Genomic DNA, 18,672 nt, shown 5'->3' with positions numbered 1-18,672 from the left:
TGATGTGTAAATCCCCCAGGATGTAGCCGTATCCCATCATGATTGATGGAAATATTGTTGTACCGGACGATTAAGCTGTTAGTTTTAAGTAGAAACGCTTTTACTGGACTCTGCGTTTATATATCGATACAGGTCACAAATCACAGTGTGTGGGGGCCTGCTTGTGTGAATTCATAAGTCATAAAAGGCATAAATCATCCACGGATTTTCCTGTAAAATTGTCGCCACGGGTTAGTTTCATTCCCCAGCAAAATAATGTCAACAAATCCTCATTCGAATTAAATATGAAACACGATTTTTCTAAAGAAAAAAACGTATTTAACCTATTAAAAAGTGAGCTCAGTATTTGGTCGTCAGCGTGCATTTTTAAAATGTATTGTGCAAATAGTTTTTGTCATAGAATAATTTACATCTACAGTATTTGCCTTTTCAAAACTCACTTTAAAATAAATCCTTATTCTGTGCTAACATTGTATGTCTATATTAATTTTCCTACACTAATTAGGGAACATTTTAAAAAATCCTAATTTGATATAGATTCAATTCCATTTAAATCCAGTCTAAATGAAGAAAAATACTGATTTCCGAGGTCAAAAGGTCGTCAGCATGATAGTAAGGTGATTTACAGTCAGCAATTAAAGTTAAATGGATTTTAAAAGGCTTTGGAAGAGGCCAGGGGCTATACTGATCTTCCATCATATATAAACATTCCATCTAATGGACAGCGCCATTGAAACCTTTCACCCATTTACTACAAAATACTACTCTAAATAGTATTTTGTAATGGACTAACATATATAACTTTTCCCAGAGAGACATAATAAGAACTCTACACAAATATTTCTGTCTAAGATCACCAGCTTTTTAAAAAAGTACTTCCTTTTCTCAACATTTACCAAGCGAGCATCATCTGACCCTTGAAAATGTCGCCATGAAATAAGATTGGACACTTTCATCTATCCTGACCACGTGAATGGTCTGTGTTGACTTGCCCTAAGGAAATTTCCCAAGCAAAACTAAAAAAAAAGTATGCTATACAAAGAACCAAGTCACTAAATCATCCTTCATCCATTCATATGTAAGCATTCATATGGTTGCTTAACAAGTAATGCGCAAAAAACATTAAAAAAAACATTACTTTGATTATATGGTATTACGACATTCAAACGCAATATAATGCCACAAAGACACATTATGTAACAAAAGCACAAAGGTTAATATTTAATAAAAATCCTATACACAAAAATATACATTCGCAATAGTTAGACTGGGAGGAGGAAGACGACGACCGTCCAATTTCACACCGCGCCGATGACGCGTCGGCCTGCACGTGTGCGTCGGGCGTTACCTTTTTTTTAGGGTGATGCTGAGGTTGGAGGGCGTGGTCTCGGAAAAGGGGGTAGCACGACCGAAGCGTTGACAGTGATTAACATCTCAAAAGTGAGCGTTAACTCCACCTCCCCCAGCCGGCAGGGGACAATCAGCGCCATGAAGCCAGCGGGGGATGACACGGCTGGGTAACAAACACCCCACCGTTAGAGTCTTGTAGGGTACAAAAAAAAGTGGGAGTCAGAAAATTCAAATGTAACTGCCTGTACTAGGATTATTATGATGATGTATTAACGAGAGAGAGGATATTTTCATCCAGAACACACGCCTGAAGATATTTCGTGTGCTTAGCCAGAGGTTTTGTGCATCTGTAGCATGGCGCCGTCTACTGGCAGCTTTGGAGAAAGCATGAAAGGCTAGCGTTAGCATCGGTCTGTCTGAATACACTTTCAGTTGGCTGTTAAACAAGGTGGTGTCCCTGGAAATGTCGACCTGGTTTGACCTTTCATTAGGGGTCAGACGATTTTTCCTTCTAATCTTCCGCTTTACTGACGATTCACATTCTGCCACCTGCTGGGGAAGAGGACTCATGACAAGGTAGCTCTGACTGAGCGCAATCTCGTGATGCGGGCCACCCTGTGAACAAAGACCCTTACCCAAAAAGTCCACATACTCAAAGTTAAAACACTAATATGTTGCCATGTTAATCTCGTTTATATTCACCGATTTCCCTCACATGGACACGTTTGGGAAATGAAATTTGAAATAAGCGCGGCGGCGTGTTATATTTAGTCCTGACATGAATTGCAAAACATGAGGAGTCGTCTTTATTAAACTCCAGCCTTTTCATAGGATATTAAAAAAAGGTAAAAAAAAAAAAAAAAAACGGAGGCCTTATGATTAAATTTGCAAGGTGATATTTGTCCAAGCCATTTGGCATGTAACTACACTTGTTGGACTGGAAGATGGTAACCTTTCCTTGTTGACGCAGTACTTACAGAATTAACTTTTATGACACAATTTCTTATGGCCGATTCATTCACTGCCTCGACATGCATTCGCCTGTTTGGAAAGGGAAAAGATGGCGAGACTACAAGGTGTAAATGATGTAGAAATGTGTTAAACCATACCTTTGCTGGATGTCTCTAAATGTCAGCTGCTTTGATAACAACTTTGCATCAAAATACTGTTGTTATATTGGAAATAACAACAAACTTTTAATACAGAGTTAGTCTTTTGTTTGCCAATTTGAACAAAAGTATCCAACATTAAACCATACAAAAGAGTTATTTCTGTAAATTGGTTAATTAAAAAAAAGTCCATTATGAATCCTGATTATGATTTTCTTGATTTGTAATCTGATGTGAATGTAAATATATTATGGTATCATTTGTTATGTATTTTTGGTCAATAAAAAGGCTTTTTTTTGAAGTAGATGTGTAATCATCTGTGCAATGTTTCATATTTGGTTGCTTATCAATAAAGGCTGAATTGTAACTGTCAGCAATGTTTTCAAATTGTCCATACCGTCCTCTGGAATGTTGTTTTGGTAGATTTATATTAACTGGGGTCCAACTGAAACACAAGTAATATAGCAAAGCGTGTTGTTATAATAAGCCTTCAACAACAAGGGAATGCGGTGGAATATGAAACCATACCTTGGCGTTGAAGTGCGAAAGGCTCCAAATTTCATGCAAAAACTTTGGGTTTTTGGGGAGCTCTGTTGCAACCCAGGTTCTACAGACTCTCCTAGGGTAGGTTGCCCTTGTTTGAGGATGGAATCACGATTCAGAGGCCTGTCAGAGGTGGCCATCTTGCACCAAGGGGTGGGTTAGTGAACGCAATGTGATTAGCTCCATTAAATATCTCTCTTAATTATGAGATTTTAAAAAAATGTTTACACTAGTGTGAAATAAAACGACAGCATCTCGGATGTTCATGGAAAAAAATGGTATTTTGTCAGATGTGTATGTAAAAATTGTTGTTTTTATTAAAGAGTAATTGATTGCTAGATGTAATTAAAAGTACATGACCCTATAGGTGATAAGCAAAATGGTCTACAAATGATAACAATCGTCCTTACACAAGTTTCTAAATAAACAATGTCATCATTGTCCCTTTTTTAAATACAAGAAAAACCCTGATCTTTAATGAATGTATCTATTCACATTTATGTTGTTTTGGAAAATAGTAATGAAACAAAGTGCGTGCAAAATAGATGAATTCAAACTAAGGTACTAGTAGAAAGAAAAAAATGGGACAATGTATTTTGCAAATCCTTCCTTAGACAAAGAAATTTTCATGAAATCAAATGCCATTGACGAGTCCGTCAATAGATGATGATAGAGAAGGGTTTAAACTTTAAAGAGTGTGCTCTTACCTTCAAATTTGAAAAGAAAAGACAAATACAAATAAAAAACCTCAACTTCAATTTAGTTTTGCAGGACTGCAGTTACACACAATTGCATGTTCTCGTAACCAAGCCTAATTTGATGTGAAGGCCGCTATTGGTAACGGAGGGACCCTGGTGTTGGGAAGTAGCCGTTCCCTGGAACGTGGCGGCCTGATTCACAACACCAGCTGTCCCGCCCCACCGAGCCAGCAGATGGTGCTCAAGAGGCGGAGAAAGCCATTTCCCATTAGGGAGACGAGGCAGTTCCACCTCATTGCCTCTCCTTTGGGGGTCCACAGTCTCCTCATCTTCCCCTGGTCTCCTCTCATCAGATGACAGCTGTGAGAAGAGAACATGCAAATTAGCAGGCCTGCAAAAAAGAAACAAAAAAAAAACAACACTCGAGGTAACTTTCTTTTGAGTTGAGGATTTTTTTTCCTATTCTAAATTGGCATTTTTGCACAACTTCTTTCTCTGCACCTGACATGCCACTTGCAAACCTCTCTGCACTTGCAAAACATCCTCTATGCAAATTTTATAATCACAGCAATGAGGGATGTGTGTGTGTGAGTGAGCGTGAGCGAGATATAAGCTTTTACTTAGCATATGAAATGAGCTGGGATTAGAATGGGATAAAGAGCAAGGGGGGGGTGCGACGAGAGGTCACCGTTCATTTGGATTCCGTCGAGCACTTTCATCCTCACGGGCATCTTACCTGCTTATGCTTTTTTTTGACACTTACAATCTCATTTAAATGTCAAAAAAGGCCAATCAAAGGCAGGAGGAATATATAGGCTGCCGGTTTGAATCCAAAACGGTACATTCAAGTGATGAATTTTGGATATTTGTGCTTATCAATAGGTTAAATCGGGATCATAAATATGTTTGAGGCTTATTTAGCACAATCTTTACCATCAACACAACTCAAAGTCAATAAACTGTGGATTTCCATGAAGAGAACATGTGTTTTTCCCCTTTAAATGGGCCTTTTTATACCTTAAAAAGACTGCATGCAAGCTATTATATTAGATACAATTTAAAAAAAATAAAGACTGGGAAAAAACATGTTTGAAAGGGTCAGATAGTGTAAAAATTGGGGTATTTTTTATTATTATGATTCTTTCATATTTTAATATTTTAATATGCGCACATCTTATAGCAACCGTTTTCAAGCATTCAAATGTTGATTATGGGCCTCTGTAAAAAAAATAAATCTGATTAATTTAATTGGCACTACAGGGGGGATGAGATTTTGCCTGTAGGGAAAATAGAAATGAATGTTGGATACAAAAATAAAGAATCATCTCTTGATGGGAGAGATGAACAAACCTGATTTGTTTAACTTAGTGAAATGTACCATAGGGAAGTAGATATGAATTGTCAACACATTCGAGTGGATTTCTTTGTCTGCGAGCGGGCCGTGCACGCGCGCGTGCGTACGTGCGAATCTGACAGCGTGGCGAGCAGCTGCTGAATTCCTTTAAATATCCCTGCCTGCCTCATCATATGGTTGCCATGGCAGCCGGCCCCTACTTTCCAGATAACGTCCACACTAGACGAGATACCGCCTCTACCTGAAAGCTACGGATGTCGGATTTTCACAAGGTGGGCTTTTCACAATAGGCAAAGCAAACATACTTGTGAGTCCAATTCGCTAAAATGGGGGACAATATAGAAGATTTAAAAAAAAACAAGGGTGCAGATGTGAGAAGAAATGGCGGACAAAATGAAGGGTGAAAAAGAGGATGTTCTGTGATCTGTAGCAATTTCTACAGAACAAAGACAAATGAAAAAGATAGATGTCGACAGACAGCCGGAGGTGAGAATAACAGGTGGCGCTTTTTTCAAAAAAGGCACCCATTTCCTTTTCTTAACAAGTCCTTTCTTCCTTCTATTCTGTTCTGTCATTTCTGCAATTCCCAGCAATTCCCAGCTATTCCCAGCCCCCCATCCTTTCCTTTGTCTGCCGTCCCGCCGCCGGTGTCGTTCTGTCGCTCGCTTTTGGTTTAAAAAAAGAAAAAAAAACACATTCCAGCGCATTTGGATGTACGTGCGCACTGCAGGGGGGGTCAAGCAGCTATTAAGGCTTGTTGGTGCGTGTATCGTTTTGCATGTTGAAGTTCCTCGCGAGATATTTTGGCTTTTAATATTAAAAAAGCTTATTCTGGTATGTGAATGTGGTTCATTAATCAAAATGTTTTTTAAAAGAGATTTTTGACTTTAGATGTGGAATAACTGAGAACAACGTAAAGCCATAGGGAGGTGAAATGAATATTAGATTTGGGACAAAAGTCTTTAGAAGACCCTTACAAAGACTTAAAAAGTTCTTTGAGCAATGATTATAAACATTGCCAAATCCTTGTTTAACCCCATTGGAGTGTAGTTTTTTTTAAATGAAAAAAATAGACGTTTCCTATTGAGAAAACTCACCTTGTCCAATCTATAAGACACATAGTGAAGAGCAAGGCATTCAAGAGCCATCTTTTACCCTTTCAAAACAACCCAAAAGCGGCGTAAAGAAGAATTCTGAAAGCAGCCGTGTGCGTTACGTTGGCGGAAAAGGCGAGTCTATGTGAAGGTGAAGTAGGAAAGAAAGTCGATAACGACGGCACCCTCGATTTCCTCTTAAAGCACAAAGGAGGCCTGATTGCATTTGCCAGAGATGGGCGCGCCTCAGCATCTCCTAATGCATCTGTAAATTGAGTTGGAAAATGACGACGGCGGCGGCGTTGGTCTACGCCATGAAGCTAGACCGCCGTCCTCCTCCCACCCCTCCCTGGAAGCCGCAGACCTCCCACTCCAGACACATTTTCCTCCTCTATTTGCTAGCGCTGAATCTTCAAGAGGCCAGAAAATGACAGTAATGCGCAAAATCCGGATTACGACTCACTTTTATTTATTATTTTTTTTTTTTGTGGCCGCCGGATTCGATGCTAGCAACAACAAAAAAAGCAACGTCCGCGTTTACGTTTTGTAACCGTCCGCTTATTAAGGATGCGTCGCAATTGGCCGCGACGGTGCGAGTTGATTTTCTCTTTTGGCTCGGGGCTAAGTGGCAGGTACACAAAGCCGCATTTACATACGTGCGGGTTGTCGTTTTTAATGTCGCTGTGCTAAAAGTGGGAACATCAATAAAATCCAGAGGACGCCTTGCTCCTTTCAATAGTTATTTTTAACTCGACGGGAGGAATCGTGCTTCTTTTTAAAGGGACGCAATGGAAGCCATTGAAAAAATAGCTTTTTTTTTCCCCTGTCTGTCAAAATGAAGGGGGAATTTAACGTCGTCAATGGCAAAAATATACCAAAAAATGTACATTTAAAATAAAAAAAATGCTTTTTTCTGCCTGTCAAAATGAATAGGGCCATTTAACATTGTCAATGGTAAAAGTATACCAAAAAATGTACATTTAAAATTAAAAAAAATGGGTTTTTTGTGTCCGTCAAAATGAATTGGGCATTTAACGTTGTCAATGGCAAAAATATAAAAAAAATGTACATTTAAAATAAATTAAAAAAAAATAAACCTGATTAGCCTCTCCTATCTAGCAAATAAAATGTAGTAATTTAATTTTGGTCCTTGCATCTTTTTATTTTTACAAAAGCGCCCCTCAAAACAATAGTTTGGACACCCCTGTTTTAAAAGAAACTCTCTAAGTGCCCCAAAAAACCTGCAAAAAAAGCAAAGAAAAGCACTTCCATTCCAATATGGTCGCCCCTGTCGCTCACTGTCTGATAGAACATTTTTAGTCTGACAGATGCATTGGAGCAAGAGCAGAGATTTGAACGCGCGAACCCGTCGGTGGTCCTCGCGCGCCATTCCTCCCCCACGCGGTCCCGATAAAACCGCCAGTCATTTAGTTGAAGCTTTGTCTCTCTTTTTTTTCCCTCTGCAGTGTCTTCCCAATGAACTAACTGCGCAAAAATGCTTCCAACTGGCAGTTAACGGACTTAAAAAGCCAAATAGCTAATAAGCCCGACGTGTATAATAATCTCAATGTGCGCCGCCCGATAATGACGGAAGAAAAATGTAGATTGGTAAACGAGGAGGGGCTGTCGATCTCATGCATTTTTGTCTTCGTGTCTTAAATTGAGGAAGAAAATGTCTTACTTTTGCGACCAATGGGTTTTAAAGCTTACGAGAGATATTGTGAGTTAGAGTGCAGGTCTTAGAAATTTACAAGTTCCTGCCTTGCTGATTTGGCACACGGAGTTGTGCGCCAGCCGAGCACTAACCCTGATGACTCCTGTAAGATGCCAGTTGCTGGACAGGGTGGGCAGGGGTGCATTTGGGCGGAGCGGGGCCACGCCGGGCCTGGGCGAGCCGAGACGAAGTGGATATCTGCGAAGAAAAAAAACAAGATCAGCTATTTCAAGCCAGGTCGCTCCGGCAAATATGTCTTTTCGTCAATTGATCAGGCCGAGGTAGCGTACGTTAAGGTCGGTAATGACGGATTAGCGGACGCGAGCAAAAAAAAAAAAAAGAAACAGGATTACGCCGGGTGCAAATCTACTCCCAGCTGCGATGTAACGTACGTACGCACACGCGCCACCCTACTACGCGCTGGTCGGCCATCACAGGCGGCGTGTCGCCTCGGCAGCCATTTTGCACGGCGGCTCGTTTTAGAAAATTGACATTTCGGACGTCAAAATCAGTCTTTTTTTTTTTCCTTCTCGGTGATAGAAAAGGAGCTCGCGTGGATGGCGGCCGCTGTGCAACCATGCGTGAACTCCACTTGGCCAGATATGTCTATACGTGCAACGTGGGAAAGGAGTGGGGGGGTGGAGGAGGAGGGGGGAGAGGGTAGAGGGGGGGGGGGCACGCCCTACAGCTTGACAGCACTCGCGTATGGAGGAGTGGTGGGGGGGGGGGGTCTAAAAGGCTGGACGAGAAACATACAGCTCGGTTTTTTTTTCTTTTACGGTCGGCGTTTTTAAAGACAAAGAGCCTTGGCTTTGTGGCCGCATGTGGATGTCTTTTAGATGGCCTTCGACTGTAAATGACCCTGCTATAAAGTGTAAATCTCACGTACGCTCTATAAACGTCCACTCGGATCGATATGTAGCGACGGAGGCGCCGTTCCAGATGATTGACAGCCCTCCGTCTTTGTTCAGATTTATGTCGCCCGCATTGATTATGGTAAATGTCTTGGATATTATCTCCTCATGCAAGGTCTCGTTGACCCTGAATGTATGTTGAGCCCTGCTTGGAGAGAGCTTGTAATATCCTTCCTTACGACTCCAAAAAAGGCCACCTAAGGATACCATCGCTTCTCTTCCAGCGGTTGACATACAGATGGAGATGGGGGGGGGGGGGGGGGGTGCTTCACCATGCCATATAGTAATATGAGTGGGGCGGTTAGGGCGAAAGATCAATGAGGCGACCAAGAAAGTACAACGGGTTGAATAAGGGCGTCTGGTAAAGACCGAATGAGATGAGATGGGGGGGGGGGGGGGGGGGGGGGGGGGGGGGGGGGGGGGGGGGGGGGGGGGTGGGGGGGGGGGGGGGGGGGGGGGGGGGGGGGGGGGGGGGGGGGGGTGCAATGCGCACATGGCATCTTTTTCCAGCTCAGGCGTGAGCATCACATGTTGTGCGTATGAGCGTGCACGAGACGCACTCCATACATGTGGCCATTCATCATATGCCGCCCCCCCCACCCGCCCCCTCCCTGGCCGAGATTCTGGCTGCGTCGACGGCGTGTGAGCGCACATATGATCGCCGCCCTTTGTCTGGGTCAGCGACGTCCACATCGGTTGGGCGCATCACGCTGCCGTTCTTTTTCGCCGTTGCGCTCGCACGCAGTCATGTGCATGGCAGATGACCACCATCAACCCCACCCCAAAGCCCCCCCCCCCCCCCCCCCCCCATCCCGCGGACTTGTGCATTTAACGTCAGTCTCTGTGTGGTATGTCGATCAAACATGACAGTCGCCCTCGTGACATGACCGACAAACCAACCCGCGTGTCCTCGAGCTGCACTCACTCCCCCCCCTGCCACCTCCACCAAACCCCCCCCACCCCCAACCCATCTCTACCTAAACCACCACCCATCTAGTTCGTCGTCCCCCGTGACCGAGTCTTCCCATCGCCGTGAATCAGGAGCCTGCAATTAAGGTGTGTGTTTTTACGCTGTGAAGAAGGGACCTCGTTTGACTTCTTTCTTCACACACATACACACACAGAGAGAAGACATAAGCACCCACCCTCCCTTCCGTCCTCATAACCGGTGGTAAGTGACAGGGGAACTTTCCCACCCAGCGGCGACTGCGTGCACAACGTCAAACTGAGGGGACCCTTTGTCTCCCACCGCCATACTGGGAGGGATGGCGTGCGTACATTTGCGCCCACGGTACGTATATATCGTGAACGCTCATGTACTGCCCCCAAATGTACGGCAGAGGCGAGGGTCACATTCTCCTGGTGGCCAGTGGCACTTGCACACCTGCGTAACTCACATGCGTGGATTTCACAGCGATGCCATGTGGTTATAAAGGCGCCGTGTCACACATCGCGTAAGGGCACGCGGGAACTCACCTGGTCTGGACGCGGCGGGCATCTGGGTCCCCGCCGGTTGGGAGTCGGGGCGGCGGAGGGGGTGACACCTGACGCGCCTCCCGGCTCTCTCTGCCGTGGATGCGTAGAGGATCGCCAGCTACACCCTTGCACTGACAGGAGAGGGGGGGAGAAAGAGAAGGAGGGGTTCTTATCCGGCGTGGCGGATCGTACCACCCGCCCGGAGGGGATGCGGGGGAGCGGATCGGGCCGTCCAAGTCCTCGTGACGCTCGGCGGGCCGCCTCCGAATCGTCCCCGGCGTCTGCGCGGAGATGGTTTCTCCCGCCTCCCGTCGCTCCCATTGGACGGCGGCGCTTCCTCCTTCATCAAAATGTAAAATTCCAAGACAGGGAGTAGTGCAGCTTTGCCTTGTGCGTCGACGTGTATATCTGCTGGTGTGTGAGAAAAGCAGACAATGCCAGCCCACCCCCCAAAAAGGGGGAGAGCCTTTTGTGTGCGTTTATAGAAATACATGTCAGTCACGCTCAGATGACGGATTACGTTTACCGTGGCGCGTGCATGCAAATGTGTTCGGGCGCCTTTCTTTGTGTATCGGGCAGACCATATACAAGATGGCATTGTCTGCGTGGGCGTGAGCGAGAAAGAGGTCGTCGAGATGCCAGACAAAGAGCCAAAAATGATGGCGAGACCAGGAAAAAGCCTTGTAGGTGTGTTGTGGCCTACTTGTTCTTACCAGTAGTTTTGCTGTCATGCCTTTTGTTGGGCTGCAACGTCTTTTCAGTCAGTCACTTTTTGACATGTCGTGTCATACCGGGGACACGCTCCCTGAGGAGGCCATGTCAAGATGGCCGTTAGCCCTCCGTCATCCAACAATCTCTCAACCGCCATTCGTTGACCATGGCAGGGGTACTGGAGGACCGAGTGGGGATGGAAGGGCGAAGGAGAGGACGACAGCCACAGCCAGTCTCCTCAGCGTGAACCGGAAAAATACTGCTGACTCATAATGCCTGCAATGGAGCACACACACACATAAAATGGACAATGACAGGGGGAACTAAAATCAAATATTCTTACAAAGTCTTACAAACAGAGATACTAATCTAAGGGCAAAATGTCAATAGGAGTTTGCAATCTTTCATATAGCCAATTGATTACCGTATGTTCACAACTATGAATGACACATTATATATATTTTTTCCATATATAAAGCACACTGGATTATAAGGTGCCCTGTCTATTTTGGAGGAAATTTCAGACTTTTAAAGTGTGCCTTATAGTCGTGAAAATACGGTAATTTGACTGAAACTAAAATAAACCTCAGAACTGTACGTATGCAGTATTGACGACAAACTGCCAAAAGATAGGTTGTAGCCTATCTGAACAATGTAAATTGTTTGTGTCCGTGTGTAGGATCGGCACCAGCACCCCCACGACCCTCCTATAAAATAATTGACAGATAAGTCAATTTATCACCCTTTTAGGCCCAGTTGTAGACATTGAGATCACAAAGGTAACCTTAAAATGTCCGCGTTTCAGTGCATTGTCCCTGAAAACAGGCCTTCCCTCTTTTTTGCGAGCTTTTTTTTCTCTCCCCCGCTGCCTATTTAATTACCTTCTATATTTATCGGTGCTGGAGAGGCTATTTTGGTATCCTGGCTGATATCGGTGGGCTACATTATTTAGCGAGAGAGCACAGAAGGCCGTCGCCGCACAGTCGAGGAACCGGCTCGGTCGGCCCTGGACGGGAGTGAGGCTAGGTCACAACTTTTTTTGGTGCTCGGACGTTTGGTCGCCGGTATTTTGGTCGCCGGTCTTTTGGTGATAGAGAGTTTTGAAACCAGCTCTCAAAATTATATTCATGAGATAGTTTAATATCTAAGAGAGTTTAATATCTAAGTACTGTTTAATATCCAAGTACTGTTTAATATCTGAGTACTGTTTGATATCCAAGTACTGTTTAATATCTGAGTACTGTTTGATATATAAGTACTGTTTAATATCTAAGTACTGTTTGATATCTAAGTACTGTTTAATATCTAAGTACTGTTTAATATCTAAGTACTGTTCAAATCAGATCTCTAAATTATATTAATGAGAGTTTAATATCTAAATATCTACTGTTTTCAACAGTACTTAGATATTAAACAGTACTTAGATATTAAACAGTACTTAGATATTAAACAGTACTTAGATATTAAACAGTACTTAGATATTAAACAGTACTTAGATATTAAACAGTACTTAGATATTAAACAGTACTTAGATATTAAACAGTCCTTCGATATTAAACTCTCTCTCTTAGATAGATAGCTTTTGAGAGCTGGTTTCAACAGCAAACTCTCTGGCACCATTCGCCTGGTGGAAGATTTTGGGCGAAAAAAGAAGAGTCGCGCTCCCGTGCAGAGCGGCGTCCTCCATATTTGGCCGTGATTTATGAGCGTTCCCCGGCAGAGGCCAGAGTCGTCTGAGAGATGATGGCCATATTGATCTGATAAACAGTTTCATTTACTGCCCAGCCTGCCATTCATACCCACGTGTTCTCACGTACACACATACACGTGCACACAGACACAGCAGGAATAACCTAGCTTTCTGCTCCATCAATTCCCCACCTCCTCGTCTGCCGCGCTTCTTCTTCTCCTCCTCCTCCCCCCCCCCCCCCCCCCCCCCCCTCGGGCCACCTCAGCCTCTCGACACTCTTTAACCCGTTTGGCTTCCGCTTCTTCTTTCTTCCTTCCTCTCGCCAATTCTACTTGGTCTAATTTATCCCGCCACGACGAGGAAATGTATGCGTTTTAATCTTAACGATATGTAAAGTTTATATCGGGCCGCAAGAACGTTTTAGGAAGGAGTGGAAAATTCGTCTGTCTTTCATAAAGAAGACAGATTTGAACAAAGGCTGAAAAATTAGAGCAAATCAGTCGGCACATCGCTTGAGGTTCATCACAAAGTGATCAGATCACATCACAAAGTGCATATATTTGGGTGATTTAGCTAGTTACTTAGCTCCAAAAATATCTCCAATATTTTCACTCTCATGTCACCAAAGAAGGAAATGGAAATATGTCATAACATTTTTACTGTGACACTGCAGTTTTTATGCACTATAGTAATATTTAAGAAAATAAAAGCACACTTTGCTATATTTTTAAATGATAAAATAGATAAAAGTGTATTTATAACACATAAATATGAATGATATAAACCTAGGCAAAGAATTTTGATGGTCATGATTAAATGCTAATTAGGTTAAAATGAGCATACTTATTATACTCCTCCTCTAATTCAAATGTTGACCTTTTTTTTTTTTTTAAAGGGGCTTGATGTTAATAAATTTAGCGCTCTTTTCTACTAATTAGCGCCTACTTTAAATGAATTTGCAGTCCGGCAAAAATGAAGCACTCATCTGACGTGGTGGTGACTTTAATCTGCCATTAGGACGACTTTGTGCTCACCAGATTCACTACGGTAGAATTTATGGGATGGGTCACACTTCTTTAATTAGCCCACTGACATCGGCAAGAGGCTTATTTGAGACACTTGTCTTTTGTCATTTCTATCGACGTCCTCAATTCATGCGGATACGACGAAGAAAGAAAGACTCTAGCCTGGCGGCCTGCAAAGATGGATAGATGTGTGGCTAGCCCATCTTTCTATGAGGGTGCACATTATTTGTGAGTAAATGCTAAATGGCATCCAGCGGGAAATGCATAACATATTGATACACATACACACACACACATTTGCACGATCGCACTAGAAGGCTTTCAGTTTTTAAATCAATCCCACATCCGTAGCTAATGCAGTGCCGGGCCCTCTTCAGGAAACATTAGGCCTATTAGTCAAAGTGTATGCATTCCTGTATATACACATGTGTGTGTCTGTGTATATGTGTGTGTGTGTGTGTGTGTGTGTGTATGTGTGTGTGTGTGTGTGTGTGTGTGTGTGTGTGTGTGTGTGTGTGTGTGTGTGTGTGTGTGTGTGTGTGTGTGTGTGTGTGTGTGTGTGTGTGTGTGTGTGTGTGTGTGTGTGTGTGTGTGAGTGAGTGTGTGTGTGTGTGTGAGTGAGCGAGTGTGTTTTGGAGTGGGTGTGGAAGCCGCGCACTCAGCACTTGCCGATCTCAGTGGATCCTGTGAGGTCAGCAGGTGCAATAGGGAATAAGGGAGCATCTCAACGTATGTGTGTGTGTGTGTGTGTGTGTGTGTGTGTGTGTGTGTGTGTGTGTGTGTGTGTGTGTGTGTGAGGGTGTGTGTGTGTGAGTCCCCTCCCTCCATATCCTCTGGGCTCTTTATCGCTCTAAAATTATCCTCCATTTACTGGAAGTCAGGGCGAGATCAGGGGGAGGAGAAGAGAGGAGAAATATGGGCACTCTTGTTTGAGCGTCCGGCTCCATCACCCGCTCTTGCGCAACTTAAGAGACAAATTATGGTCTCGCTGACTCAAACAGTGCGTGGCAAAGAGTCATTTAATACGCCAATGCTATAATGCGGGGAAATGTTCACGTCAAAACGCGTCAAAAGTGGTTTCGGGGGAAGATATGTCTGGGAAGATGAATGAGATGATGACTTATTAGGTCACTCATTATAGATGTTTCAGTGAAAATGTCTTATCAGGATCAGAATTAGAGAAGTCGTCCTGCTAGCTTCATGCTAATAAACAATGAACATGCTAAGGATCAGGTGTCATCGTATAAATAAACATCAATAATAACAACAAACAACAATAATCATGAGGCATATATTCTTTATCCTCTAATAACTAAACTCACTGCTGTTTAATGAGTCACTAATTTAATCATCATATAAGTCAATATAAAAAATAACAATAATCATGAGGCATATATTCTTTATCCTCTAATAAGTAAACTCACTGCTGTTTAATGAGTCACTAATTTAAGACACTCATTTGGTTATCATACACTTGTGCGTTTTACTGCCGCCTAGTGGCCAAGGCATGCACAAGAGAAGCCACATTTTGTTGGTTCATTACCACTGTAAGTCAACTTGTATAATGCAAGCTGCATTTAATTATGTTATTTTACGTGTTTAATAAATTCAAACAGGTTACAAAATGTTATTTGGTGTGTTTTGTGCTACTATCATTCCCATTTAAAAAGCAATAGTGTTTTAAAAAAATGGTAATTGGAACAAACTTGTTGTCCACGGGTCACAGTATCTCCTTTGTTTCAATAAAATGGGAATGCTGTATAATGCGTGTGCTAATATAGGAACTTGAATACACATGATTTACATTAACCAACCTGCAGTACTTGCCATCCGCCGCATAGTTTCTATTGTTTCTCGGCATCACATGATCCTCCTCATCCTCCTCGCCTTCGCCTTGGCCTTCCTCGCGCTGTGTGACATCCCTGGGGACAAACAACGCGAGATGGATCAAGTCTCTGCAAATCAATATCATCCATTCATGTGGCTGCAGCTCACGCGTGGTCATGTGAACCAGCACTCCCGCACATGCACGCACAAAAAGTTGCTGAATCGATATAATTGCATCTGGACCAACGCCGTCCAAAGAAGGAGGAGGGTGAGGGGCGCAAATGGACTGGGGAATGTCTTTAATGCCCACAGCCATAGAGACGGAACTTCTTCTCTTTTACTCGCATTCGCCCCAATCGGACTACGGGTGATCCACGCCCGGATCTGTCGACCCGGGCTATAAAGAAGGAAAGAGCGAGCGGGAGGAGACGATGGAGGAAAACTAATGGAAAGAGCAAGACGGCCATTATGAATCATATCCGCTCTTGGCGCCGGCTGCGTATCCTAGCAACCAGACAGACTCTCTGCATCCCTCTTCCGCTCTATGTCTCCAGCATGTACAGCTCGCAGCTTGGTTAGTCTTATTACCCATAGTGCACTGGGCCATGCCCCAAAAAGTCCTGACACGCACGCTTATGGCGCTGGCTGCCGCTTCTGCTGCAAAATATGTGTTCTTTTGAGGCTGGTCAACGCTAACCGGAGATGACTGTTGGACCAACAAAAATAAAAAGTCACACAGTATCAAAAATGCAACAGTGGAGACTATTGCACATGTGTAGACAGGAGTTATTCATGCATCTATTTTCTATAGCGCTGTTTTGTGTGTGTGTGTCTGTGAACTGGACTCAATTCAATCCGTATATCATTTCTTTTTTGATAGACATTATATATTTCATGCTTAGTCTAAAAGAGATGAAATCAGGCCTGATTACGTCATTTATATTTACAAAAAAACTTTCCAGAACCAACAAATCGCAAAAAAAATGCGCGATCGGTCTGTAAAATCATTATTTTTTTTATATTTTCATTTTTTATGTCTGATTTTAGAACAAAAAAAACAATGGCAATGGTTAAAACTTTCTTATAAATAAAAACGAAACAGTGTTTTAACAGCCTTGCCTATGGTTGTCATGGAAACACAACCTACACTTTACATTTTAACAGCAGTGTTAAAACATGATGACCATTATATACAAAATATTGTCTTTTTGGGGGGTTGGGGGGGGTGCTCAAACAGACTAATGTTTATTCATTTAAGGGAAAAGATTGAGGACTGCTTTTCCTTATAGGCATTGACAAAAATCCCATTTAACTTGCATCTCAATGCACCAATGAGTCTGTCATATAATCTCCAAATGACGTTGATCTTTTACATGTTTTCTTCCATTTTCTTTTCACAATGTCCAATCACATTGTTTGTACTTTAATCAGTGATGCTAAGGAAAATCTACTCAACAATCTAATTGCCTTGTGGGTGTATGGTCATAATTGTAGGTTACAAAAAGACAAGTAGACGGCCGTCGCCGCCAGCATTTTCTTATTTTCTGTCATTTTGACGACATATTGGATGCCACTAAACATGCTGGTGCTTCCGTATGCTTCAGGCAACAAGCCTCCATGTCTACTTTTACCAATTATGAGTGGTTAGGAGGACATAAACACACACAATAAGTGAGTGTGTGTGTGTGTGTGTGTGTGTGTGTGTGTGTGTGTGTGTGTGTGTGTGTGTGTGTGTGTGTGTGTGTGTGTGTGTGTGTGTGTGTGTGTGTGTGTGCACGGCAAGAATGAAGCACTCTGTAGCCACTCTGTCATCCCTCAGCCAGAGTATCACCACAAGTAGGGGGTGCAAGAGCAAAACAGTGTTGCAGAAACGAAGGACAAAGTAGCCACTGTGAGAGCATCATGTGTACAAACAAATCGAACGCAAGCCCACCCTCTTGTGGTCAAGGACGGGATGAAAATTAGTCAAATAAAAAATGATGCTTATTGAGTTCAACTCCAAAAATTGAGTTTGTGGTTAACAATCCATTGTCAGTATGTTAAATTCGTCTATTTAACACTATGTGTAAAAGGAACTTGACTGTACTATTCTTTGGAGATTTTTAAGGGCACCACTTTTTCTAATCTAGAAGATAAAACAGCTTTTAACGTTTAATGAGATTCAGAAGGAAAGGGAAGTACAAAAAAAAGATAGCAAAAGTAGTCTTCCTAAAGCAATGGGATCACACTGAACACTCAATCTTGGAGGATAATGAATTAAATTAACTTTTCATTTAATCTCTAGCCTCTTATCTTAAAACTGCACAGGGAAGTTTATGGAGATAAGCTTAGGTTTAATCTCTCACTAGGTAATTATGTTTTCTGTCTATTGTCAGTCTTCAGAAACCTTCATTCTTGGTGTGTCATTGCCCAAGGTGGATACCATTTTAGAAAACAAAAACAGGCATTTAAACCTCTGGCATACTTTTTTCTAGACAAATAATGTGGAAAGTTATGCTGCTTGGTTATTAAATACAAAATATGTCATTATTTTTGCTTTGGGGGAAGAAATGGATGAGACAGCTCAAGTTTTGGGAAGAAAACTAATTGCAGGATGCCACCTACCATTTTATTAGAACTTGTTTTTGAAGTTGATCCATCGAGGGGGCCATCATAGGTTCAAAAAGCTGCAAAAAGGGCAGAAAATTACATTGTTACTTGTCAAAAGGCTTGGCATGTAATATATTTAGCAGCTTTGAGCCTGTACATGTTCTCTATCTATACCTGAAATTCACTTATTCATCTTGAATCTTACCCGTGATTAGTTAGAAAACGTTAAGATAAATATTAATTATTCTAGCATGGGTAAAATATAATTGAATTCAAATGGATCATAAGCTTTATTTACAATTAGAGCAATTTCTCCCCTATGCCATTTTGCATAGACTTGTTATTACATTGTTTGTAGCTGTCATTGTGATTTATAGTTATCAAAATGATCACGTACCTCTGTTTGGTGTCATTATGGTAGAAACGACTCAAGATCTATAACATTTTTAATCAAACAGGTGATTTAAACTACCTTAAATACTATTGCTATTTAACAACAGTCGCTTTGTTGTTAAAAGGCAATGATGTGTTCAAATGCATTCGGAGGAAAAATAAAAAACATACTTGCATCAAAACCG

General features: G+C 42.5%; 1 protein-coding gene across 3 annotated transcripts; it reads right to left on the bottom strand.

The window, feature by feature from the left end:
- Positions 1-3,295: 3,295 nt before the first annotated feature.
- Positions 3,296-18,598, bottom strand: LOC144215265 (uncharacterized). Of its 3 annotated transcripts, none has more exons than XM_077744116.1 (7): positions 18,492-18,598; positions 18,110-18,171; positions 15,493-15,600; positions 10,966-11,239; positions 10,253-10,592; positions 7,955-8,060; positions 3,296-4,060 (listed from the first exon to the last, which is right to left on the bottom strand). In XM_077744116.1, the coding sequence occupies exons 5-7, from the start codon at positions 10,571-10,573 to the stop codon at positions 4,050-4,052; spliced, it is 438 nt and encodes a 145-aa protein (XP_077600242.1). In that variant the 5' UTR covers positions 10,574-10,592; positions 10,966-11,239; positions 15,493-15,600; positions 18,110-18,171; positions 18,492-18,598; the 3' UTR covers positions 3,296-4,049. The 3 variants fall into 3 exon arrangements, with proteins under 3 accessions (XP_077600242.1, XP_077600240.1, XP_077600241.1); XM_077744114.1 differs by having other exon boundaries at positions 10,253-10,383; positions 18,492-18,573; XM_077744115.1 differs by lacking the exons at positions 15,493-15,600; positions 18,110-18,171; positions 18,492-18,598 and adding an exon at positions 12,845-12,895 and having other exon boundaries at positions 10,253-10,383.
- Positions 18,599-18,672: the final 74 nt, after the last annotated feature.

The sequence above is a fragment of the Stigmatopora nigra genome, chromosome 21, assembly GCF_051989575.1.
Source record: "Stigmatopora nigra isolate UIUO_SnigA chromosome 21, RoL_Snig_1.1, whole genome shotgun sequence".
NCBI lineage: Eukaryota > Metazoa > Chordata > Actinopteri > Syngnathiformes > Syngnathidae > Stigmatopora > Stigmatopora nigra.
The sequence above is the reverse complement of the archived record's forward strand: the minus strand, read 5'-3'. Positions and strand labels throughout refer to the sequence as shown.

Bases quoted from the DNA above. Each gene is read 5' to 3' on its own strand.
- LOC144215265 (XM_077744114.1), bottom strand. The intron at 8,061-10,252 runs GTGAGTTCCCGC...TTTTCTTCGCAG, and splicing joins GCCCGCCGCGTCCAGACCAG to ATATCCACTTCGTCTCGGCT. The intron at 4,061-7,954 runs GTTAGTGCTCGG...CTCTTCTCACAG, and splicing joins ATCTTACAGGAGTCATCAGG to CTGTCATCTGATGAGAGGAG.